The 27,545-nt window shown below is 40.4% G+C and overlaps 1 protein-coding gene across 3 annotated transcripts in view; it reads left to right on the top strand.

Moving 5' to 3' along the window:
- Positions 1-9,316: 9,316 nt before the first annotated feature.
- The window catches only part of LOC139475872 (oxidation resistance protein 1-like), a 119,623-nt gene continuing 101,394 nt past the window's right edge, over positions 9,317-27,545 (top strand). For all 3 annotated transcript variants that reach the window (XM_071259109.1, XM_071259101.1, XM_071259092.1), the window contains exon 1: positions 9,317-9,608. In XM_071259109.1, coding sequence (XP_071115210.1) covers positions 9,559-9,608 — 50 coding nt within the window. In that variant the 5' untranslated portion in view covers positions 9,317-9,558. The remainder of the gene's footprint in view (positions 9,609-27,545) is intronic.

Genomic DNA, 27,545 nt, shown 5'->3' with positions numbered 1-27,545 from the left:
AATGCCTGCGGGGACACAAGCATGGTTCAGTATGGGTGTATTCTACCCGGAATGCCTGCAGGGAGACAAGCATTTTTAAATATGGGTGTATTCTACCCCGAAGGTCTACAGGAAAACAAGTATGGTTCAATATGGGTGTATTGTACCCGGAATGCCTACATGGAGACAAGCATGGTTCAATATGGGTGTATTGTACCCAGAATGCCTACAGGGAGACAACGATGGTTTTATATGGATATATTCTACCGAGAATGCCTGCAGGGACACAAGCCTGGTTCAGTATGGGTGTATTCTACCCGGAATGCCTACAGGGAGACAAGCATTTTTAAATATGGGTGTATTCTACCCCGAAGGTCTACAGGGAGACAAGCATGGTTCAATATGGGTGTATTGTACCCGGAATGCCTACAGGGAGACAAGCATGGTTCAATATGGGTGTATTGTACCCGGAATGCCTACAGGGAGACAAGCATAGTTCAATATGGGTGTATTGTACCCGGAATGCCTACAGGGAGACAAGCATGGTTCAATATGGGTGTATTGTACCTGGAATGCCTACATGGAGACAAGCATGGTTCAATATGGGTGTATTGTACCCGGAATGCCTACAGAGAGACAAGCATGGTTCAATATGGGTGTATTGTATCCGGAATGCCTACAGGGAGACAAGCATGGTTCAATATGGATGTAATTTTTCCCGCAATAGTTACAGGGAGACAAGAATGGTTTAATAGGGATGCATTCTACCCGGAAGGTCTACAGAGAGACAAGCATGGTTTTATAGGGACGTGTTCTACCCGGAATGCTGTTGTAAAAATATGAAAACATACATACATACCATACCATGTTATACCGTTAGGATATACCAGCTACCACCCATGTGATACCACTTGGATATACCAGCTACCACTCATGTGATACCACTTGGATATACCAGCTACCACCCATGTGATACCACTTGGATATTCCAGCTACCAGCAATGTGATACCACTTTGATATACCAGCTACACCCATGTTATACCACTTTGATATACCAGCTACCACCAATGTGATACCACTTGGATATTCCAGCTGCAACCCATGTGATACCACTTTGATATACCAGCTACCACCAATGTGATACCACTTTGATATACCAGCTACCACCAATGTGATACCACTATGATATTCCAGCTGCAACCCATGTGATACCACTTTGATATACCAGATACCAGCAATGTGATACCACTATGATATACCAGCTACCAGCAATGTGATACCACTTGGATATTCCAGCTACCAGCAATGTGATACCACTTTGATATACCAGCTACCACCAATGTGATACCACTTGGATATACCAGCTACCAGCAATGTGATACCACTAGGATATTCCAGCTACAACCCATGTGATACCACTTTGATATACCAGCTACCAGCAATGTGATACCACTAGGATATTCCAGCTGCAACCCATGTGATACCACTTTGATATACCAGCTACCACCCATGTGATACCTCTTCGATATACCAGCTACCAGCAATGTGATACCACTAGGATGTTCCAGCTGCAATCCATGTGATATCACTTTGATATACCAGCTACCACCAATGTGATACCACTAGGATATACCAGCTACCACCCATGTGATACCACTTTGATAAACCACAGATATAACAGCTACCTCCAATGTGATACCACTAGGATATACCAACCACCACACAGCTATCATGGACTTGCATGTTTCTTCACATATGATATATTGCCTGGCCGTATTTTCTACCACGGTTGATACTGCCAACGTATTGTCAAAATATATTTATTCCACTGAATGGACGAAAGTTTGACCACACACGAGAAGCCGTCATGGCATAGCTCCTACCCTCACACGAGCTGTCATCGTGTCACAGATCACGTAGATCAACATCAAGACACACATCACTTGGCCCGCCATCAGGGCACAGATCACCTTGTGAACCATCAGCACAACATCACCTTGACAATCATCAGCACACACATCACCTTGACAATCATCAGCACACACATCACCTTGACAACCATCAGCACACACATCACCTTGACAACCATCAGCACACACATCACCTTTACAATCATCGGCAAACACGTCATATGGCAACCATCAGGACACACATCACATGGCAACCACCAGGACACACATCACACATTATCAACAACTCTAAAGTAAATTAGCATAACGAAGCCGGTGCATCCACCCAAGGGAAGTTAATACTCTAAGGGACATACTTGGGTGATGCCTACTGGCGAATAACCATTGAGAAGCTATTAAGCAACCGCCGTACTGTATTACCTGGTAAAACAACGAGAGTCAGTCAAAGTTATTTTGACATGGAGGCATTTATTCATTTAAACCTGAAGTCCCAAAGCGTGAGACCGCCTCCGTGGTCTAGTGGTAGAGCGTCCGCCCGGAGAGCGGAAGGTTCGGGGTTCGATCCCCGGCCGCGTCATACCTAAAGACGTTAAAAGATGGTACTTGTTTTTACCCTGTCTGGCACTCGGCATTAAGGGTCTAAAACAAGGACTGGTCGGCTCGGAGTCAGTATACTGTGTCTGAGTGGGGTATTCATGTTAAACTGCGGCATGGTATCTCAGTGGGCTAGCACTATAAATCGGCATCAGTCCGGACTAGTACAAGCAGCCACACAAACACACACGCGTACATGCACGTCGCTATATAAGTGCAATAATCTTGGACGCGACGTTAAACCCAATTTCACCTCACCTCACCCAAGGCGCGACACGCATATACTACAATTAAATCCAACTCACTGACGTTTTCAAAACAGATTTATCAACTTTGAGGTGGCTTTTGGATTTGCAATTAACACAAAGTAATCGTATTGTGAATACTGTATATATCGTCTCATGTCTCTGACATGAAGAGATCATATCTTTATGCTGGTAAAAAAGCCTAACAAACATAACTAACTATTGTGAAAGTGTTTTTAATATTTTTTTTCAACTTAATATTTAAAAAAAAAAAATTCAACTTAAAATTTTCAATATCGATTATGATATCGATAATGAAGCTATCACTACAGCTTTGAGGTCATCGTTGTCGTCATAGCGCTTTCCACGAAGGTGTTCTTTCAGTTTAGGAAACAGGTGGAAAAGAGGTGCCAGGTTTGACGAGTATGGAGAGTGGGGAAGCTTATCGAACCCACATTGTCGCACAGCAGCCTTTACAAGTCGAGAGGTGTGAGAAGAGGCGTTGTCATGAAGTAGTAGAGTGAGTGAGTGAGTACGGTTTAACGCGGCTTTAACAGTATTCCAGTTATATCACGGCGTGTCAGCTTAATGTGGGAGGAAAGCCCGAAGCGATGCATGTCTCAGACGTTTACCACTTCGGTGAAACCCACGAGCACGGACATGGTGCTGACAAACCTAGAAACATAATCAGGGCGAACCAGGATTCGAACCCACAATCATAGGTTTCTGACGTGCCCAAGGGACGCAACTCTGCATAGCGAATGGCGGCGCCTAAGACGACTAAGCCACCCGTGTCCCCCGGGGTAGTAGTAGTAATAGTAATAGTAGTAGTAGTAGTAGTAGTAGTAGTAGTAGTAGTAGTAGTAGTAGTAGTAGTAGTAGTAGGTGTGGCAGTATTATTATTATCAGTAGTAGTAGTAATAGTATCAGTATCAGTAGTAGTAGTAGTAGCAGCGGTAGTAGTTACTGTATTATGGTAGCAACAGCAACAACAATGAGTGAGTCCACATCGAGCAGTATTATTATTATTATTATTATCAGTAGTAGTAGTTGTAGTAGTAGTAGTAGTAGTAGTAGTAGTAGTAGTAGTTGTGGCAGTAGTAGTAGTAGTAGTAGTAGTAGTAGTAGTAGTAGTAGTAGTAGTAGTAGTAGTAGTAGTTGTGGCAGTATTATTATTATTATCAGTAGTAGTAGTAGTAGTAGTAGTAGTAGTAGTAGTAGTAGCAGTAGTAGTTACTGTATTATGGTAGCAACAGCAACAACAATGAGTCAGTCCACATCGAGCAGTATTAAGTTATCACGGCGTCACATTGACGTGGAGGAAATGCCTGGATGGAGGTTGACGATTCTTAAAAGTTTGGTGAAACCCCATGCATACACATGGTGCTACCAAACCAAGGGCCTTAATCGGTGTCAGTATGGGATTCGAAATCACAACATTGGCATCCTTGTCCGACTGGAACTCGACGGTTGGTGCGTGTGAAGATAGTACAGACGAAGTGTGTACAGATAGTAATGTGAATCTGTCCTGGATATTTAACATGTCAAGGCTGTGATACGCGATTTGTTTTATCACCATGTGGTCGTATAAGATAACTGGGACATGTAAGACGAATACTAACGACTATGGAGCTGCTTGCTCAACTACTCTAATGGCTTGTTTACAGTTTCTGAGAAACGACGACATGCCATTCAAGACAAATCAAACATCGACTTACAATGTACTCGTCATCATACTGAGTGATCCTGGAAAAAAAGTTTGCATGCACAAATTGAAAAAAAATAATCACATTTTAGGAATAAATATTCCAGATATATGAGTTTAATTTATTTAGGTTGTATTTCGAGAAAAAACAGAAGCAGAAGCTCAAACAGAATCTCTTTTCGCGATCTCAACAAAATGAAAGTTATATCAACATGACATTAACATGATAAAAAAAGATTTTCCACAGCTGTGACAGGGCATAAAATGGCACAATCACTTCTATTCTGACCGTTACAAGGATAAAAATGAAATTCCAATTTCATGCTTTTTATAGGAAATAGGTGTTAGATTAAACCAAATCACCAATATGACAGCCTGCTTAATGAATCAGAACAGATCGCGTGGAGATTGCGTTTGTACATATAACAAAGGTGACGCAAATACAACCATCCCCTAGTATGATGAATTCATCTCTTAGGGGAATACCCCGGGTGTCTATCAAAAACTCTAAATAGAATTTATATACAGGACAGCAATAAATATGTTACACATATTAATGTCATTTTACTTAGGTGGGTCGATCTACGGTCGACGTGACTGACATATCTTTTACTGGTAAATTCGTGAATAGATCTTCCAATCCATACTACAGCCGTTTGTGTGCTGATCCGCTCTTGGGATTGGCATTTCTCCGTACTTGCTTTCATCAAATCTCACAAATTCTCAAATTGGGACATGAATATTTTACCATTCCGAAAAGTCGGAATTAAAAATGCATTAAAAATATTTTGAAATGAAGTACACTAGGCACATACAAAATCAATATAGCCCCATGATTTATGTACAGGACTGCTTAAGAATGACCCTCTATGTTCAACGATGATACCGGAGTCGGCCTCAGAAAAGGAAAGGAAAAGAACCTCTAATCGCAAAGTTTATGTAATAATTACCGACGTCGATGACCTTGACCCCATTTTTATATTGTCATCTCTTGTTTGTTTGGGCTCTTCCGCGAATGCCGTGTTTATACTGGTCAATTTCCATAGACAGGCACAGATTCAATGTAATCACCGCTAAACCGTTTCTCATCGATCTAGCTAACTCAAAACGTCAAAGACGTTTTTTCTCAGGAGTCAAATCAAATCGAGTAAATGTATTTGTCTTCAAACGTTCCCAGTAATTATGTAAGTACGCCCGTCCTATAGCTGAAGACAAAGGAAGGAGAGTCGAATCGAGAAGTACGGGAGTCGGCCTTGGCATACCGTGGCGGGAAGCGCCAGGGGGTTATCACAAGAATTGATCATTTTCGACATCAAAAGATAAATCGGGCGAGAGCTTGCTGACCACTGGGTGCAGGTCCCCATCATCAAATTCGGACACCACAAGCAGCAGAAACTGGCCATCGATCGGAACAGCATTGGGCCACCTTGGTTCCTCGCTGGGCTGAATGCGCCATTTACTTGGGTAATCTACTCTCGAAAATGTGAGCTTTGTCACTGAACGCATGCAGGGAAGCTTAATAAAGATAGACTTGTCTCTCGTAGGCATTCAGACAGTGGCGCTGTTAAGTGTGTCATATCTGGGGATTGGAGCTGCGAAACCGCTGACGATGTAAAAACAGATTCACCCAGTTCTTTTATAAATAACCGTCGGAATAGTCTTTATTAAAGAACCAAGGGACTGAATGAGTGAGTACATGAATGGTGTTTTACTCGAAAAGGATGCAATATTACAATGTCACCTTATTCGAAAAAAGTAGTGAAACGAGATCAAAGTCAAACAGCCATTCGCTCTGCAGAGTTGCATCCGTTTGTCACGCCAGGATCCGCTGAGCATGTCTCTATTCGCCCTGATCTTGATCCTTGGCTTGTCAGGACCATAGCCGAACTCTTGCGAAGTCCACTCTTTGTGTCACTGCATTTAAGTACTGTAAATAACAATAATATATATCTTCAAAGCGCACATGATGAATATGATACAGTAAGGATTGGGGGCGGTCGGGTAGCCTAGTGGTTAAAGCGTTCGCTGATCACGCTGAAGACCCGGGTTCGATTCCCGACATGGGTACAATGTGTGAAGCCCATTTCTGGTGTCCCCCGCCGTGATATTGCTGGAATATTGCTAAAATATGGTGGAATATCACTAGTAAGGATTAGTATTTGTGAAGGAGTTGAGTTTCTGAGCTATACATACAGCTTTAAGGCATACTCACTCACCCAAGAGCTGCTGATAATCGCTCACTTTGTCAGCAGCTACCTGTGGTCTGGATATGCACCAAAGTCGTAAATCTGCAATGCCTATTAACGACAGGATGCCGTGCCACACTGACAATGGCACATCAACAAATCAAACATAACAGGTTGGCAAACACACAAATATCCGTTAATAATGACATCAAATTATGTTGGTCTTAGGCTCAAAACCCGGAGTGTCTTGCTCGTGATTCTTGCTCTGTCAGAACTATAGACCTTTGAGACTCTGGGCATAGGACCATGCAACTGATAATAGTAAGAAAAAAACTCGCAACGAGGCCAAAGATTAGTTATACGACCCTGTGCTTTGTGCCCCTGTCCCCCATTAAGCCGTGATAATGTTCAAAGCGGCGTAAAACTCTCTCATCCCAACTGAAGTAATCCTCTGTGTTTGGTTTTGTTCCTTTGCTGTCAGAATCAGCTTGGCGCGGGTAGAGTCCCGAGTTAGCAGATTATCATCTTCTATTTATGTAGTACAACATGTACCATGCTCCTGAGATAATATTTATGTATGAAAAGTTCCAAACCACAAGATGTGTCAGTTTGGACTTTCCTTATACTTTTAGGTGATACGCCATGATATTACTGAAATACTGTTCCAAGTGGCACTGAACCAAACTCCAAACAATAGGGTATGATAGAAACAACTGCAAATAGAGTGAGTGAGTGAGTTGGGTTTAACGCCGCTTTTAACAGTAATCCAGTTATATCACGGCGTGTCAGCTTGATGTGGGAGGAAAGCCCGAAATGATGCAGGTCTCAGACGTTTACCACTTTGGTGAATCCCAGAAGCACGGACATGGTGTTGACAAACCTAGAAACATAATCAGGCCGAATAGGGATTCGAACCCACAATCATAGTTTTCTGGCGTGCCCAAGGGACGCAACTCTGCACAGCGAATGGCGGCACCTTAGACGATTGGGCCATCCGTGCCCTCAACTGCAAATAGAGGCTTGGCAGACTTGATCGCTGGTTTGGTGTGCCAGCGCACCCCGTTGATGTCCATGGATACCCACGTTGTCCACCATGTTGATACCCACGTTGTCCACGTTGTTCTCTAAGCCCATTTTTTACAATAGTAATGAGGCATAGGTAAATAGATAAAGACACTACCAACGAATGGTGACAAAAACAGCTTTGTCGACGGAGTCTACCCTTAGATTATTCTCACAAATAAGCATTACAATTGATTTCAATCATATGTTTGTACGCTACTGTGTCACACGTCCAAAACGTATGAAAACCAACTGTCGGACAAAAAAAAGAGTAAACGCCAATGTTTGATGTTGGCTAAAATATGCCAAACAAGAAATGGTTACTCGATCGTGACCTCAAATTTGCAGTGTTTAAGGGTTTTCAGCCTAGTAACGTTTTGATAACGTTTGCATTTTCTTTTGGGTCAAATCCAGTTTTCAAGTTTATATTTTCTTTCGTCCGGCAGTTTAATTGTCAACTATAGTTTACATATATCTTCATAATTTCATAACACTTTAAAAAAATAAACTTTTACATTATCAATTTCTAGTGGACCAGAGGGGACCATTATTCCTTGTGCTTTACATATGGAAGGAATCCTTTAGCTCAACCTGTAGTGTAAATAAAAAAAATATGCAAGATCGTTGATACCGTGTACCACGAAGTGTGAGAACTCGGGACAGCGACGTCATCTCCTGCAGTGTGTAGAGCCACTGTGCTCAGCCATTGGAAGATTGCCCTTGGGAGCCATCACGTCGTTCATGTGTCTTCCCCCCAATTAGGTGTTCTTCGAAATGAGCAGATCGCTGCATCCGTCATTGTCTTGTTCCTTGTAGAAATGTCGACGTTTAGAGTCGCTGCAGCTGCTGTCGATTTATCCAGACATGACGTAGTGCGTGTTAGGTGCCAGTATATATGACGGGAGTGCGTAAATTCGTAACCTTAACGAATTCGTACCCTTAGATATGATAAATAAGTACCCTAAATCGAAAGTAATGTCGTAACAATATGCAATAAGCAATGCTTTACGCTATTTAGAATGTGGATTTAGACTTAGATGTAAACAGCATGATGTAAATGTGTAAGCGTGATAGTTTATTTGAACAAGAACAAGAACATATGGATTTATCTGCTGACGGAAGCTATTATTTTAGAAAACACTGTTTCGTGTGTGTTACGAAATTACCGCAACCCACCCACCATCATTGGTTGTATGCAATAACCGCCAAACAGTTATGGCATAGATATATTGTGTCCTGAGGAGTGACTGTAAACATCATGCCGTGCCATGAGCTTTTAGTTTCCCGTTATATTTAAATTAAAAATCTTAAATAAACAGTTTAATTTATTTACTAATCTACACCCGGAAACTGAATTTACTGGAATGTGCATGTGTTTTATTACAATTTTTGTTTACTTCACTTGAAGTCTGTTGGTATAAAGTCGCCAAAATAAGATATTTCTGATTGAACAATTTCAGATACGTGATGAACATATGATATTCCACATGTATGTTAATGAAATACATTGAAATAATGTTGAAACGTCTTATACATGGGAAGGTTGTTTTAATATATTTTACTAGTGATCAGCCTTGATTTGCTCGTGAACGAGAGTTTCCTCCCTTTGACTAAACGGAAGTAGGTTATGGAAAACATAAATGGCTGATTTCGTGGGCGTGAAGCTAAATGATAACATTTCCACGTCGGAATGCCTCCTAACAAAATCTTCTCTTCGCAGACTTGTACTATGGACACTTTGTGAATGTGAAATATGTTGCAACATGAAATCGAAGGCATACGTTATGCAGGAATCATTCGCGAACAGTCGTGTTTTCCAAGAAAATGACATCAGCTGTTGAGTTCGCGAGCCGTATGGAACTGAAAAGCACAAGACATGAGTAGAAAACTTTTTGAAAAGCCTTTAGCTATGATGCAAAACATCAGGTAAGTAGAAGTGAAACTGTGCATATTGAACTTGGCCACTCTGTATTAAAGAGCCAATTAGCTATGATAATTACTTCGAAGGAGAGTTATCAATGTTGAACGTTTTGCAATGTTTTGATTGTGAATTGATTTAAGAGTACGTCATATTTGGTAACACGTGTGTGGCACATTGTGACAAAGATCTGTTTTTCCTGTACATATTGTATACGCTGATTGTGCGTTTTCAGTTGTCATGTAAGAGAAAATAAGATGACATTAATGGCAAAAATAAGTGTTCACTCTAGCTCTAGACCTTTCGAAAAAAAAAGTAAATAGACTGATTCCACAAGTACAGGACCAGTACAACCTGTAGGTGAATTCGTAACCAAACTAATTCTAAGGCACTCCCAACTCATAGACAAAATTCATGGTGAACTTGTAGACAAAACAAATAACATTAGGAAATAGACTTGGATATTGATTTATTTCTTATAGATCTACATATTGAATTATTATCATGATTGTGTGGCAGATATATTTCAGAGTTTAAATTTAACACTAGCCTACTAGCCTACTAGCCCTAGTACAGATTCCTGTGGGCTAGTACAATTTTCCCCATTGTTTTAACATTACTAAGGGCATTTTATCTTTTCCTGGTCTTGTGAAGCTTTTAGGTTTAGTTCTAACCCTGTGTTCAATTCCTAAAATTTATGTGACCAATAATTATCTGAATTTATGTGATGCATTGTGACGATAAACACAATCGTATGGTGATCCCCTACTCCACTCACCACTTTCGGAATGATCCTCTGATAATATAATATATGATATAATATTATTAACAAAGTATCCTGCCAAAGAAATACTGATACTTACCATATATTCCGTCAATATTCTGCTAAGTATTGATAATCATGCTAATATTAATATTAACCATTTAATTCCCTTTTATAAAAAAAAGTGTCTACAAATTCACTCAAGGTTTGTCAACAGGTTCACTGTAAATTGTGTCTATGAGTTGGTGGTAGGGCTGAGTATTGGCCTGGATTTTGTATTGCAACATATTGCCTTACTTTAACCTGTTTTGCGATACGTATTGCAATATATTGCCAATTTACATTTTCATGAGTTAATCACAGTTATACCCTGTATTAATGTCAGATACCATCAGTGTCCCTCACTATTTTTCCTGTTCAGTGAATAAATGTATGATAAAGAGCTTAAAGAATAAAAACAAACCAAGAAGAGCTTAATAGTCACGATGTGTACACGCTAATTGATAAAATGATCGTCAGAGGCAAGTTGTATCAGGAAGATATTATTTTCCATTTCCATATCAATTAGGAATACATAAATATACTTGTTTATATTTGCCCCAATATATTGCTACATATACAAGAGTATCGCAACACGTATTGCTGAAGATTTGCGGCCCAATATACCTGTGTACCTGTAAATTAGTGTAATACTGCCCACTCTTAGTTGGTGGTGTCTGTAAATTCACCTCATCCCATACCCCGTTCACTCATGCTTATGTTATATTGCTTAGTTCTTAAAATGCTTTACTATTATACCCAGGTCCCATGTCATCATAGTCATTGACCTGTAAGATGTGACATGACCATCCATTCTTGAGCAATGTACATTGTACAGGCATAGCTGATTCATGTTTGGTAAACCTGACCCATTGTATTCCTAGCTAATGGATCACTGACGCTCTGGTGTCATGATATTGTTTTGCCATTTGATGCATGGATGTATCTGGGAGATCCACTTCCTATCAATAATACCATTCTTTGGTTTCTTATGCATCTCCTCCCAATGCCAAGCCAAAGCCCCGGGTGTGATTCCTGACATGGGTACAATGTGTGAAGCCCATTTCTTGTGTCTCTCGCCATGATATTGTTGGAATATTGCTAAAAGCTGGCGTAAAACCATACTCACTCAATCCTCCCAATGCAAAAACCATATGTATACAGCATGCTTCTTATGTATATTATCCTAGTTAACATGGTTGATCTCTTAAGTATCTTTTATCAATGTTTTATCTTACGGTTAATGTATCCCAGCCTGTCTATTGAAAACGTAACATTGTCATTACGTCAGTGGTTTGTCAGTTCGTCAACGTAACCTGCTGGTCATGCTGACCTGGTTATCATCTGAAGTGTCAACCCATTAGTTTCTGAATTGATGACAAGACAGCTAAAGAGTAATCAACAACTGTCCAGATGTCAATTTGTTATTGTGGACATTTTCCTGCATCTAACAATTTTAATAGTATTTTTTAGTATTTTGTACTTCAAAAAAACCCCACAAAATATGCAAACCGAACATTTAAGTCTTTCCCATGTTCTTTTTCATGTTAAAATATAAACATTAGACAAAGTGAAGTAAGTATTTACAAATAATACCAGCACTGAAGTGCCTTCCTCAATTAATTTTGAATTAACATATCCAATAGATCTTGAATTATTGGGTGGTTATTGGGTGGACATTTAGTTCAAGGCAGGGTAAGAATTTACCTCTTTCCTGCAAGCCCGGCGCTAGTACCAATTCCTGAGGGCTAGTACAATTTCCCCACTTCCCCCTGTGTTTTGACATTACAAGGGCATTTACCATGTTTTATCCAAATACGGAAATATCAAATCCATAGGTTGTACTAGGTATGCTAGGTACATATGCTGTTTCTTGACTAGTTACCAGAGACATCAATTGTTCACTGAAGTGTACAGTCATCTTGTGATAAGTGTGGCTGTGGGCGGTTCTGGGCTAGGGAATGTTAATAGCATTGTTATGTAACAAGTGGCTGTGTCTCACCGGGAACTACTGTAATTGCCAAAGTTACGTCATATATACAGATCAAGTCCAACAGAATGTGTTGTAATTGAAATGTCAACAGCCATAGTTAACAAGATTAAATATGGTCAAACTTTCAATGAAATGTGAACAGGTACGGTATTTGAAAATATCAAAATGAAGTTTCTGGTGTATTTGACTCGTGGGACCCAGTAAGTAATTAGTTTCTGAAAACATTTTGGTTAGGACATCAATTCCTTGCCTTTCATGCTTCATGCTTTCATTTCAACTCTATTATTTTATTGCATATTTTAACACTACCGTCTTATGCTTATACCGTATTTGACGTAATAGGCGTCCCGCTCTAATAAGTGCCCACGGTGATATTTGCTAATATATTGGCGAGTGAACAATCCCAATTCCTTCTGATTGATCAATGTACACAAGACTTATTTATTCGTGTATAATAGTTTTTTAATACGCACTCATGTGCACCCTTAATTATGGGCAAATAAATTCTGGAAAAATATATCTGTCGTGTATGATACACACAGACTTTTCTTTTGTATCATTTCAGGCTGTCAGCTTAAACCATGAAATTTACGATCTATCAACTCTGTTTGTTTTTGCACCAAAAAGAGCATCCTATTTCTAAATTTGAGAGCACCCTGGGCGCTTATTATGTCAAATCCGGTAATTGAGTTTTAACCCTGTTGATGGATATATTAGAATTCTTAATTTTATAGCGCAGTAGATGTTACTGGATTTGCCAACCCATGTATGAAAGAAAATGGGAGTGTACAGGTGATAGCATCCTGTTGGTAGACATTAGGAACTTGACATTCCTACAGGCGTCAAGCTCTATCAGATAACATCTCCAACTGGTGTTGAATTAAGAGACAACATACTGTGTTTTCAATGGAGAGCTAGGTTACCTGTAGATTTAACCATGTGAAATTGAATTTGGAACTGACCATGCATAAGATAGCATCCTGTTGGTAGTCCTGCTACAGAGTTGCCATCTCCCTAATGGTTGGAGTGTCAGTCCACAAGTATATGTGACTAGTCCTGCTGCAGAGTTGCCGTCTACCTAATGGTTGGAGTGGCAGTCCACAAGTAAATGTGACTAGTCCGGCTAGAGTTGCCATCTACCCAATGGTTGGAGTGGCAGTCCACAAGTAAATGTGACTAGTCCTGTTACAGAGTTGCCATCTCCCTAATGGTTGGAGTGTCAGTCCACAAGTAAATGTGAGTAGTCCTGCTGGAGAGTTGCCATCTACCCAATGGTTGGAGTGGCAGTCCACAAGTAAATGTGACTAGTCCTGTTACAGAGTTGCCATCTCCCTAATGGTTGGAATGTCAGTCCACAAGTAAATGTGACTAGTCCTGCTACAGAGTTGCCATCTCCCTAATGGTTGGAGTGTCAGTCCACAAGTAAATGTGACTAGTCCTGCTACAGAGTTGCCATCTACCCAATGGTTGGAGTGTCAGTCCACAAGTAAATGTGACTAGTCCTGTTACAGAGTTGCCATCTACCTAATGGTTGGAGTGTCAGTCCACAAGTAAATGTGACTAGTCCTGCTACAGAGTTGCCATCTCCCTAATGGTTGGAGTGTCAGTCCACAAGTAAATGTGACTAGTCCTGCTACAGAGTTGCCATCTACCCAATGGTTGGAGTGTCAGTCCACAAGTAAATGTGACTAGTCCTGCTACAGAGTTGCCATCTACCCAATGGTTGGAGTGTCAGTCCACAAGTAAATGTGACTAGTCCTGCTACAGAGACGCCATCTACCCAATGGTTGGAGTGTCAGTCCACAAGTAAATGTGACTAGTCCTGTTACAGAGTTGCCATCTCCCTAATGGTTGGAGTGTCAGTCCACAAGTAAATGTGACTAGTCCTGCTACAGAGTTGCCATCTACCCAATGGTTGGAGTGTCAGTCCACAAGTAAATGTGACTAGTCCTGCTACAGAGTTGCCGTCTACCTAATGGTTGGAGTGGCAGTCCACAAGTAAATGTGACTAGTCCGGCTACAGAGTTGCCATCTACCCAATGGTTGGAGTGTCAGTCCACAAGTAAATGTGACTAGTCCTGCTACAGAGTTGCCATCTACCTAATGGTAGAAGTGTCAGTCCACAAGTAAATGTGACTAGTCCTGCTACAGAGTTGCCGTCTACCTAATGGTTGGAGTGGCAGTCCACAAGTAAATGTGACTAGTCCTGCTACAGAGTTGCCATCTACCCAATGGTTGAAGTGGCAGTCCACAAGTAAATGTGACTAGTCCTGCTACAGAGTTGCCATCTACCTAATGGTAGAAGTGTCAGTCCACAAGTAAATGTGACTAGTCCTGTTACAGAGTTGCCATCTACCTAATGGTTGGAGGGTCAGTTCACAAGTAAATGTGACTAGTCCTGCTACAGAGTTGCCATCTACCTAATGGTTGGAGAGTCAGTCCACAAGTAAATGTGACTAGTCCTGCTACAGAGTTGCCATCTACCTAATGGTAGAAGTGTCAGTCCACAAGTAAATGTGACTAGTCCTGCTACAGAGTTGCCATCTACCTAATGTTTGGAGAGTCAGTCCACAAGTAAATGTGACTAGTCCTGCTACAGAGTTGCCATCTACCTAATGGTAGAAGTGTCAGTCCACAAGTAAATGTGACTAGTCCTGCTACAGAGTTGCCATCTACCTAATGGTTGGAGGGTCAGTTCACAAGTAAATGTGACTAGTCCTGCTACAGAGTTGCCATCTACCTAATGGTTGGAGAGTCAGTCCACAAGTAAATGTGACTAGTCCTGCTACAGAGTTGCCATCTACCCAATGGTTGGAGTGGCAGTCCACAGGTAAATGTGACTAGTTCTGCTACAGAGTTGCCATCTACCTAATGGTTGGAGTGTCAGTCCACAAGTAAATGTGACTAGTCCTGCTACAGAGTTGCCATCTACCTCATCATGCTAATGGTTGGAGCGTCAGTCCACAAGTAAATGTGAGTAGTCCTGCTGGAGAGTTGCCATCTACCTAATGGTAGAAGTGTCAGCCCACAAGTAAATGTGACTAGTCCTTTAAGTTTACTGTCTCAGACTAGCAGACTTCTGTTAATGACGGACATTGTTTAATGGGATACCGCAAGGACAACAATGGTGAGGTTATGATTCTCATTGGGATGCCTACAAGCTTGCAGTTTGGGATTTTGCAATGGGACTATGTTTATTCTCTGGTACTAATCTAGTTCTACAGTTGTAATTGTATACTGTCCTGTGTGAAACTCTCCCTGTTTCCTTGTAATTTGGAAAAAATATTGTAAATTTCTAGATAAAATTCATCATAACCTGATAACATTTGTAAGAGCAGACAAACAATGTGTGTTTGAATGACAGACTGAAAAAGATATATCAACACCGTTGGCTGGTCTGAGAATACACCATCTTTAGTTTAAGGAGCCCTGAATCCATCACCAGGGACAATATCAAATGTGTTTAGTGAACCCAAATTTAGTCCAACTCAATGCATCACTAAGTGTCATTTCTTGTTTTAACACTCATTTTCTCACAGTGGAAATCTATGTCATTCGTATACAGTGTTACCTCGCTATTGCGCCCTTCAATATAGTGCCAACTCAGTAATGGTGCATGATGTTCATGTAGCGCCGGAAGTCCCTATGGTGACTGGTCAAATTGTTCCTTATGTAAAAATATCCGAAATAGCAATCAGCTGTACCAAAGTTCTACGCTCATGGTTCTTATTATTTTAAATATGTTTAGTAAAAGCTGCAACTATATTAACATGATAATGGAATACATTATTCCTGATAAAATAATAATTTCATACACAATTTCTTCTGACCATTGCGTCAAAATTCTTTGCAGTTGTGTCATTGGGTACTTTTTAACTGAATCACAGGTATATTGGGAGAAAATGTGTGTACAGCTGATTGTTATTTGTCTTAGTTTACGAACAAACACACATTGCAATCTTAATCCCTGCATATAAAACAATGCCTTGGACTTTGGAGAGCAGGAAATATAATTTGATTGGTAAATCGTCATGTCATGTACTATTGCGTTGATCATCTAACCCCAACGACCCCGCCTCGGTTAAACCGTTGATCGTCCATAACGCTCATCAATTATTTGGACCCCAAAGGTAGCGTTGTAGCGAGGGATCACTGTATATATTATGGCATAGTTTTCTATCAGTACATATGATGACCTTGCTGTAAGTTACTTGTGTCTTACCCAAATAATCAATATGCATGGTACTTCAGTATCGTGTAAAGCTGTACAAGAACATTTAATTCCACAAAATGATCTTAGCACTGAGTTGATCGTGACTCCCATTCTCTAACACTGACCATGCTGACTGACCACAGTCACAGCGCTAAGATTGCTTTTTATGGAAAGGAGCACTGATCACCAGTGGGGACTTTTGTTAGAATATAAACATGAGGCCCTGAAGTGATGTGGTGGATTGTGCATAACATACACTGGGGACATATGATGTTGATGATGCTGTAAATCTTGAAATTAACGCGATGGTCTTTGCTGGTCTTAATCAACTTTGCAATTATGTCTCCAAAATGACTATCAACAATAAGACGACCTCACTGCACACTTTGGATAGCGGAAATACCAACTTGAATCTATACAAAACACGGTATATTGAGCAGCAGTTGTACCAAGTACATAACTATGTCATTCAAATCATAGGAATTACACAATGGGCCTCCGGTGAGTTGTCACTGCTGGGGACAATAGTTCTACCCACTCCTGCCAAACTCGGCATCATTGACCACTCCAATCAGTGAACTGTTGTTGGTTCAATTATTTTATTGCCTTTGAACTTTCTTAATGCCAGTCAACAGAGTAAACATATAACTGTGTGTTGTTTTTAGGTAAACAAATGGTGAACACTGTATATTGTTTTTACGGAAGTGCTCTACACAGTGCTAATAAGCAGTGGTCTTTTACTGTTTGATTGGATTAAGGTTGGTTGGTTGGTTTGTTTGTTGTTTAATGCCGCACTCAGCAATATTCCAGCTATATGACGGTGGTCTGTAAATAATCGAGTCTGGACCAGACATTCCAGTGATTGATATCATGAGCATCGATCCACGCAATTGGAATCGATGACTGTGCATCAACCAAGTCAGCGAGCCTGACCATCCAATCCCGTTAGTCGCCTTTTACGACAAGCATAGTCACCTTTTACGGCAAGCCTGGGTTCCTGAAGACCTATTCTATTCCGGATCTTCACGGGTCGATTGGATTAAGGTAAAGATATGTGTCATTCCACTGGGGATTGGGTGGGGGTAGTCGCATTGATATTGAGTCACATTTTTTGCTAGGGGTCAGTGGTATTAATTTGGAGACGCATTAATTTCCAGATTTACAGTAATTATTTACAGGCTGCCATCACATAACATGCATAACTGGAGTGTTCTGACTGAGACTTTCAACAACAAACAAGAAATGACATCCAAGTACCCATAAAGCAACAGTACTTCCTATACATTATCATTGACTTCATCGTAGTGCTTAATAGATTACTTTTAGACACGATCATCATCAAGTGATGTAGATGGAAGCCATTGACACAGGCAGACATGAACACTACCAACACTCTCTCCTTCAAACAGTTACAGTTCAGTGATCACTACAAATTCAATTTCTGACATTCAGTACGTGAAATGGATGTGTAACAGTTCACCTGCCATTGTGAAACACATGACTGTTGTCAATAGCGATCACATAACAAGACATTGAACATGTGTGTTGCCATGTTTGTTGGGCATGGTTGAGTGAGGGATTAGCTGCACATGTCGTCACTCCCATGACACACTCTTAGGTGTGTCACGATTCACCCATGTATCAGTGTATTGCAAATTATACCTGACCATATAGTACAGGATATGCCTTCACAGGCATCGACTCTTTATCGATTTTCAGTATTGTTTAAGTCTGCTAACCACCTGGACTAGCATTACCACCTATCATGATACAAGGGGCAAGATCTGATTGCAGAAGACTTAAGAATGTGCCTGTTATTTAAAATCTCCTTTCAGCAGAGCTGCATGAAATATGTGAAGAAATTTATGCAAAAACTTAAATCAACTATTGCTATGAGTATGATCGCTTGACTGAAGAATTTCAATGTGTATCAACATGTGAGGTACGTGTATCATGAAGCGTCTACACACTCTACCATCTGTAGATACACACTCTACCATCTGTAGATGCACAGGGTGAGTGAGGCCCTTGACACACTCTACCATCTGTAGATACACACTCTACCATCTGTAGATACACACTCTACCATCTGTAGATGCACACTCTACCATCTGTAGATACACAGGGTGAGTGAGGCCCTTGACACACTCTACCATCTGTAGATACACACTCTACCATCTGTAGATACACACTCTACCATCTGTAGATGCACACTCTACCATCTGTAGATACACAGGGTGAGTGAGGCCATTGGCACTCTCTACCATCTGTAGATACACACTCTACCATCTGTAGATGCACAGGGTGAGTGAGGCCCTTGACACACTCTACCATCTGTAGATGCACACTCTACCATCTGTAGATACACACTCTACCATCTGTAGATGCACAGGGTGAGTGAGGCCCTTGACACACTCTACCATCAGTAGATACACAGGGTGAGTGAGGCCCTTGACACACTCTACCATCTGTAGATACACACTCTACCATCTGTAGATACACACTCTACCATCTGTAGATGCACAGGGTGAGTGAGGCCCTTGACACTCTCTACCATCCGTAGATACACACTCTACCATCTGTAGATGCACAGGGTGAGGGAGGCCCTTGACACACTCTACCATCTGTAGATACACACTCTACCATCTGTAGATACACACTCTACCATCTGTAGATGCACAGGGTGAGTGAGGCCCTTGACACACTCTACCATCTGTAGATGCACACTCTACCATCTGTAGATACACACTCTACCATCTGTAGATGCACAGGGTGAGTGAGGCCCTTGACACTCTCTACCATCTGTAGATGCACAGGGTGAGTGAAGCCCTTGACACACTCTACCATCTGTAGATACACACTCTACCATCTGTAGATACACACTCTACCATCTGTAGATACACACTCTACCATCTGTAGATGCACAGGGTGAGTGAGGCCCTTGACACACTCTACCATCTGTAGATACACAGGGTGAGTGAGGCCCTTGACACACTCTACCATCTGTAGATACACATGGTGAGTGAGGCCCTTGACACTCTCTACCATCTGTAGATACACACTCTACCATCTGTAGATACACATTCTACCATCTGTAGATACACATGGTGAGTGAGGCCCTTGACACACACTACCATCTGTAGATACACAGGGTGAGTGAGGCCCTTGACACACACTACCATCTGTAGATACACAGGGTGAGCTCTCAGATAAATGTGTCCTTTGCAGTACACTGAAACCTTTTTGACTCAAAAGTCTTTGCACATTGATTTGCTCGTATCAAGTTCTGAAATATACAAAGTAACACTATACTGCGGGTGTTCAATGTTACATGCTTAGCGCTGTCCGTCAGAATAATAGCATAATCAATGCATGTTTATCACACGCTAAACAGTCACTCAACATGATCTGTGCCGCCAGTGCAGTGAGGCCAGGTCAGCTTTAACAGTGGATGCTAAATGAGGTTGAATTATTATCATTGTCAAGCATAACATGTGAGTGAAGTGTAAAATAAATAACCTTATCAGATATCTTCAGAGTTACCATGTTTCAGTGTGGAATATGCAAGGACATAGAAAACACATCTTCCTGAATGCAGTTCAGAGTTTAGAATTCTGAACTTGGGGTTCTGCCAAGAATGACCATAATTAATCCCTCCCTTTCCCTTGTTTTGATGAAAAGTGGACATTGGGATAACTGGCAGACAAATATTTACTATTTGTTTGTAAAGATAACACATTACTCTATAATTCAATGGTTATAAATAGTAGGAATGTCTGTAGATATATTTACTTTATTGTCCCTTTTAACATGTTTAAGGATGGGGTTGGGAGAAACAATTCCAATAATTAAAACAATTATAGATGAACAACAACAGCAATAATAATAATAGCAATTTTTGTGAGACATTACCAAAAGTGTGAAAACAAGTTTGATAATCAACATGATGAATGTTGCACTGAGGAAGGAATAAGAATATGTTGCAAAAGCCAAAGATCGCTCAAACTAAATTCATGCCACAAGAATTTGTGGAATTTTTGAAGAACAAAGACCAGAAAGCTGCTAGTTCCACCTCTACTTAGTAGTCCGGAGCCCCCTTGTGGATTAGTGGTGTTTGCCAAAGCCGCATATATATGTAGCCGCTATGTCGGCCAAGTTCATGTTGGGAGAGGCTTGAAGTTAATTGACCATCGCCAGGGTCTGTTAGGTAATTGCATGTATGTAGCTGCATTTTGAAAATGGGCCATTATTCAAGGCTGTACTGATTTTATGCAGATTTAATGGAGAGTGTGATCTACTCTGTACACAACATATATAGGGGCCTGCTCAGACCTTGTTGCGCTGACCAATCTGCCACACTGGCTGTGGGTGCTAGCTGCGGGGACTGGGGGTGCTCGCTGCGGGGACTGTGGGTGTTAGCTGTGGGGACTGTGGGTGCTAGCTGCGGGGACTGTGGGTGCTAGCTGCGGGGACTGTGGGTGCTAGTTGCGGGGACTCTGGGTGCTAGCTGCGGGGACTGTTGGTGCTAGCTGCGGGGACTGTGGGCGCTAGTTGCGGGGACTGTGGGTGCTGGCCGCAGGGACTGTGGGCCGGCCCTCTGAGCAACCTCAGCAGGTCTTCCTATCTTTTTGAATGAAGAAAAACATTATAGGAATTAATGAAAGCAATATTGTGTGTATAGCTACAAAGTGTGAAGGATAGGTTCAAATGTGATACAAGTGGAATAACTATCATCGTAAAAGCAGTTCTCATTGGAATAACCACACACACGCTATTGGAACCAACAGCATCGGCAACCGAACACATTCGGTCATATCCGTTAAATTCCACCATTCGCCAAACTACAACAACACTTCCTGTCACCACAGAATGAAACATGGCGGAGAAGGGAAACGGGGAAGTGTTTTAATCAACGCTTGTTTCCAGAGAATGTAATTCTTATTAAGAAGTTAATGCGCATTGAACGAAAATTATAATTCCTCTTTGATACAGATTATTCATTTTTAGCAAACATGTATTTTGAATGCATTGTCAATGTATTTTGATGAGAGTCGAATGGAAAGCTTGTCAGTCATAGAGCTAGATAAATTACTTCACTCATAGTAACATTCACTATGTACGTCTTGGAGACAGATCTTATATTTGTGGATATAACAGGGCTGATAAACAAATCTGATTGTGTTTTTTTTCATTCACATAATATATCCATTTGGTTCCAATGTGGATACTAAGCTGCCAATACATCTTCATTTAGAACCCATTCAAAGCTTTTTATTCAAACAGATAGGAGGGCCTACTCAGGGGTGGGGCCAGCATTATTGAAGAGCAGAACTCGTAGTGTCAGCCAGATTTTGTCTTCATTTACTGATTTCCGCATTGTCATTTCAAGCTAATTTGACAAATTTAAGGAGAAAGTAACTTACCCAATCCTTTGTTGGCAAACTCTAACCTTTTTACTTGTTCCTTGGCAAACAGATGACCAACTTTGTATGAATTAATTTTATAATATAATATATTCACTAAAACAATACATTTCCTATTAACCTGTATGGTGTTAGATGTGGTTAAGGACAACTTTTATTATTTGGGTCTAGGTTCTGGTCATTATACAGGAAGAAAATCTGTGTTACTGCTTTCAATTACTAGATATGGATTATTTCGCTGCTTGATCAGTTCCAGTGGCAGCAGATGGTACGAAAACAGCAGGAAGAACCAGAACTGTAATTTATCGTAAAGATGAACTTCATCCAACAGTGGCAACAGCTGCTTCGTAATTAGCCGATTTTCACTGATATCGTCATGATAAATCAAACGATGCTTCATACTTGACAATGCATTGTTCATCAGCTTCATTTTCCGCACTGCGTTTGTGAATATTTGTCAGATTTTGGCACTCAACAAGGGGGGTTACTCTAAAAGCACATAAATGGCATGTAGTCTTATAAATAGTATCTTTCTGTTCACAAACACGCCATAGTGTTACCACATTGATTTTGCAGATAAAGAGAATCTTGCCTTATATTCTGATATTGATTCCTTATAAACAATGCCTGCAATGTAGGAAACAATGTTTTGGGTCTACCATATTTGTTAAATGTACCATCTTCTAGGAATCAGGATTGTGGGGGAAAAGATTAGTCCCCCGTGAAGCTCCGGGTTAGAATTCTACTTCAGAAACCCATGCTTCTCGTTAGAGGCAATCAAATGGTCAGTCTCGCTGATTTGGTTGAAATTGTTTGTTGCATGTCATTGTATCCCTATTGTGCAGATCGACGCTCATGATGTCAGTCACAGGATTGTCTGGTCCAGACTTGATTAGACACCCCTATGGTCTAGTGGTAGAGTGTCCGCCCAGAGAGTAGAAGGTTGGGGGTTCGATCCCCGGCCGCTTCATACTAAAAGACGGTAAAAGATACCTGGTACTTGTTGTTACCCTGCCATTAAGTGGTTAAAAATATGACTGGTCGGTCAGTATACTGTGTGTGAGTGGGGTATTCATGTTAAACTGCGGCATGGTACCTCAGTGGGCTAGCACTAAAATATTGGCATCAGTCTGAACTAGTACAAGCGGCCACACACACGTGCATGCAAGTCGCTCTATAAGTGCAATAATCTTGGAATGCCTCATGAAGCCCCATTTCACCATTTCATGGCCATCATATTGCTGATTGCGGCATTAAATACCAAACAAAATATAAGAAAAGAATAGTCTGGTATCTTGTGGTTCACTGTGACTGTATGGCAGTATGTAGTGATCAGCTGGTGAAAACTGATATGTGACAGAAACATGCTAGGATGCAGCTCGCTGGTACATTATACCATGGTCCCCTGGCATTGTGTGGTAAGCTGTTACCTTTGAGCCAGACCTAACTGTGAGAGTCTTGTAACGAAAACCTTTTCATTTTTGTGAGCTTTAGAAGTAATGTGCACATAAATCAGTCAGTTGTTAAACACAAAGTTTCCCTTTTTGCTTGGTATAAATAATCTAAACATCTCCTTTTGAAAACAAGCATATTGCATTAGATAAATGAAATATATCAGACCAGATGAGGCAATTCATTAAAGGCAAAAGGTCGGTTTTGCAATATTTTCTATGGCAGTATTTTTAGTGAGTGAGTGAGTGAGTGAGTGAGTGAGTGAGTGAGTAAGTATTGTTTTACGTCACTTTTAGCATTATTCCAGCACTATCAAGGTTGGGGACACCGTAAATAGGCCTCACACATTGTACCCATGTGGGGAATTAAACCTGTATATGACGAGCACTGGCTTTAACCACTCGGCTGCTCCATCGCCCGAAGAATATATTATTACTTTCTCACTCATATGAACTGTTTACTGGGTGTTATTGCATCAAATCCTTTAAATGAAAGCTGAATAATTTATGAATAGAATCTGTCTTATATTGAGGTATATTTAAATGTAAAGTTACAAAAAATACCTTATTTCAATATTTGAGTATGTATACATGTGTTGCAGAATCACATTATTATACAACACTGACACAAATTAACTGATGCAAAGAAATAGTTACATATAAATGATTAGTTTATTTTAGCCATTATAGTTAAGATCAGCGCATTGTAAAGTGAACTGATTACTTTTAGCCTGTCTAAACACTGTAATGTGGATATTACAATTTACCAATACTGTCGAAACACTATAACGATAACTGATTTACCAATACTGTCTAAACTCTGTAAAGTGAACTGATTTACCAATACTAAATGCTGTAAAATGAACTGATTTACCAATACTGTCTAAACACTGTAAAGTGAACTGATTTACCAATACTAAACGCTGTAAAATGAACTGATTTACCAATACTGTCTAAACACTATAATGATAACTGATTTACCAATACTGTCTAAACACTATAACGATAACTGATTTACCAATACTGTCTTAACACTATAACCATGATAACGATAACTGATTTACCAATACTGTCTAAACACTATAACAATAATTGATTTACCAATACTGTCTAAACACTATAATGATAACTGATTTACCAATACTGTCTTAACACTATAACAATAACTGATTTACCAATACTGTCTAATCACTGTAAAGTTAACTGATTTACCTAGATAGCCAGTCTAAACACTGTAAAGTGAACTGATTCATCTCAATATCCAGTCTGATGTTAGCAGTGAATCAATTTGAATAAAATAGATAGTTTCCCCCCATTGTCATGATAATCATTTTTCTCCACTATCCTATTTTTTTCTCCAGTATCATTTGTTATTACAGAAGTAGAAGGTCATTTCCATTAACAACGATCAAGACTAACTAAAAAGTTTTTGGTGTTATATATTGGCCACTGTTGGTCGTTGTTAAAATTCTCTGAGATCAGAACATTTTGTTATAATTTCATCATAAGCAAACTTACCCTAATTGCTTCTAAAGTGAAAAAACGAATCAATGACAAGAACATAAAAAAAGGGTAAGATTTGGAAATGATACCAAAGAATGGTCAATCAATATTGATGAACTAATGGACCTGTCCTTAAGTTACCTTAGAATATTTGACTGTCAAAGTCAGTGAGTTATGTTCACCATGTATCAGATATCAGATAAAATTTGTAATTGAGACGCATATAAATAAAGCAGTTGCTTAGTTGTATTTAATGTCAGTAAGCCATTATTGCATCTCTCTTGATGATCTCTGCCTGGAATGTTTACATTACGCTTCTCAGATGGAAGTTGTTCCACCGACATACCGAATCAACTTCAGTAATTTACTAATTACATAGTGCGGGTATAGATCTGTATTCATTTAACCACTAAAGCTATTTTCGCTGAAATGTATACAGATTCGTATTGATTTGGGGATTTTTATTCAGAAAACATTTTTTAAGTGCTTTGTTTTTCCCATGTGATGATAGTAAATTAGCTTGCGTTGCTTTTAGAAACTAGGACAAGTTTGTTTCTACATGGAGGTGATAGATGAACGTCAGGGTGGTGAGCATTTTTATGTGTATAATGTATGCTGTGTGAAGGCGGTGTGTATTAACCACACAATGAGTTATGATTTTGTCCTGCTAGCATGTAACATTGGACATATTAAGTCAACAAAACTGTAGAGAAATATACGAGTTATTCTGTTTTTAGGTGATGTTGTAATAAAAAAAAGGTTTGTGTATTTCCGGATTTAAGTATTTATTCCATTGCCTTAGTAGCATATTCAGATGGCTTCCTGCAGGATGGACTGTCTCCATGGTCTAGTGGATAGAGTGCCTGCCCGGAGAGTGGACAGGTTGGAGGTTTGATCCTCATCTGCGTCATACCAGGAAACGTTAAAAGATGGTAGTTGTTATTACCCTGTCTGGTTCTCGGCATCAAGTGAATAAAACATTGACTGGGTGGGTCGGAGTATACTGTACCTGAGTGGGGTGCTCATATTAAACTGTAGCATGGTATCTCAGTGGGCTTTGGGCATTAGTCTGGACATGCTAAGTAACAAGCAGCCACATACAGCCACACTACTGCCACAGAGAGAGAGAGAGAGACACACCCACACACACACACACACACACACACACACACACACACACACACAGACACACAGTCCCACACACACACACTCAGACACTCACACACTCACACACAGACACTCACACACAGACACACACACAGACACTCACACACACACACAGACACAGACACACAGTCCCCCCCACACACATTCAGACACAGACACACACACAGACACTAACACACACACACACACACACACACACACACACACACACACACACACACACACACACACACACACGCACAGATACACACTCACACAGACACACACAGAGACACACACAGACACAGACACACAGACACAGACACACACACAGAGACTCAAACACAGACACACACAGAGACACACACACACACACACACACACACACACACACACACACACACACAGATTAATGTCTTAACCCCATTTCACCTCACTATGCTCGCCATCCTCCCGCTCTTTGTCCTGCCTTGACAGTGAATCACATTCAGAGTAGCTTCCTGCAGTGCATATCTGTCCGCTGATGACGGATGTGGCCATGAGATACGCCAGATATACTCATATCAGTTCCAAGTTCATGCTGTGTGTAACATTATGCACAGATCACTAGTGAGGTTATTGAAGTATTTATAAATGCAACATGTGAAAGAAATAAGCATTGTAAGTTGTAGCAGTGTCACGCGCGGTGTATGTATTGTTGTACCTCCCACATTAGCCTTCATACCATGGGCTGGGGGTAACGAGAGACACATAAAACCACATATATATACCGCGACTGATACTGCTACAACAAACTCGGATCTTTTGTTCCGCTACATACTAGGGCTGCAGCGAATACACTATGAGGCGAATACGATACGTATCACGAATATAGGGTATCGAATACAAGTCAGCAGTTGATGTTTTATATATTATATTCAACGAAAAAATACAGTGATCGCTCACTACAACACTACCTTAGGGGTCCAAATAATTGATGAGCATTATGGACAATCAGCCATTTAACTGAGGTGGCGTTGGAGATGACCAACACAACAGACTACTGCTTGGCTTGTATATATTCCAGTTTGCATATCTTGCTTTGATAAATAACAGACAACTTCAATTCAAAAACACTCGTCAAAAGTTTGAAACATTCGATTCTAGTGACCACAAATAACAAATTCAGTTCATGAAGGGCTACTGTTCGATTCGCCGAATACGCGAGTGAATCGTAACAACTCTACTACATACTCTCTGCAATAACTCTCTGCGTGTTGATCTGAGGATACCTCCATTGTGGTTATGTCCGGTGAAGTTTCTAATCGGATAGTCAGCATCATGGCTTCTAAATTCTCGGTACGAGTGAGAGAGACATTCAAACAAGTATATCCGAATTTTGTATGTCGAAAACAAATATAATTGATGAAATCCG

This window comes from Haliotis cracherodii, unplaced genomic scaffold (assembly GCF_022045235.1).
Source record: "Haliotis cracherodii isolate W230 unplaced genomic scaffold, xgHalCrac1.p SCAF_1, whole genome shotgun sequence".
Lineage (NCBI taxonomy): Eukaryota > Metazoa > Mollusca > Gastropoda > Lepetellida > Haliotidae > Haliotis > Haliotis cracherodii.
This window is presented reverse-complemented; position numbering and strand designations above follow the sequence as displayed.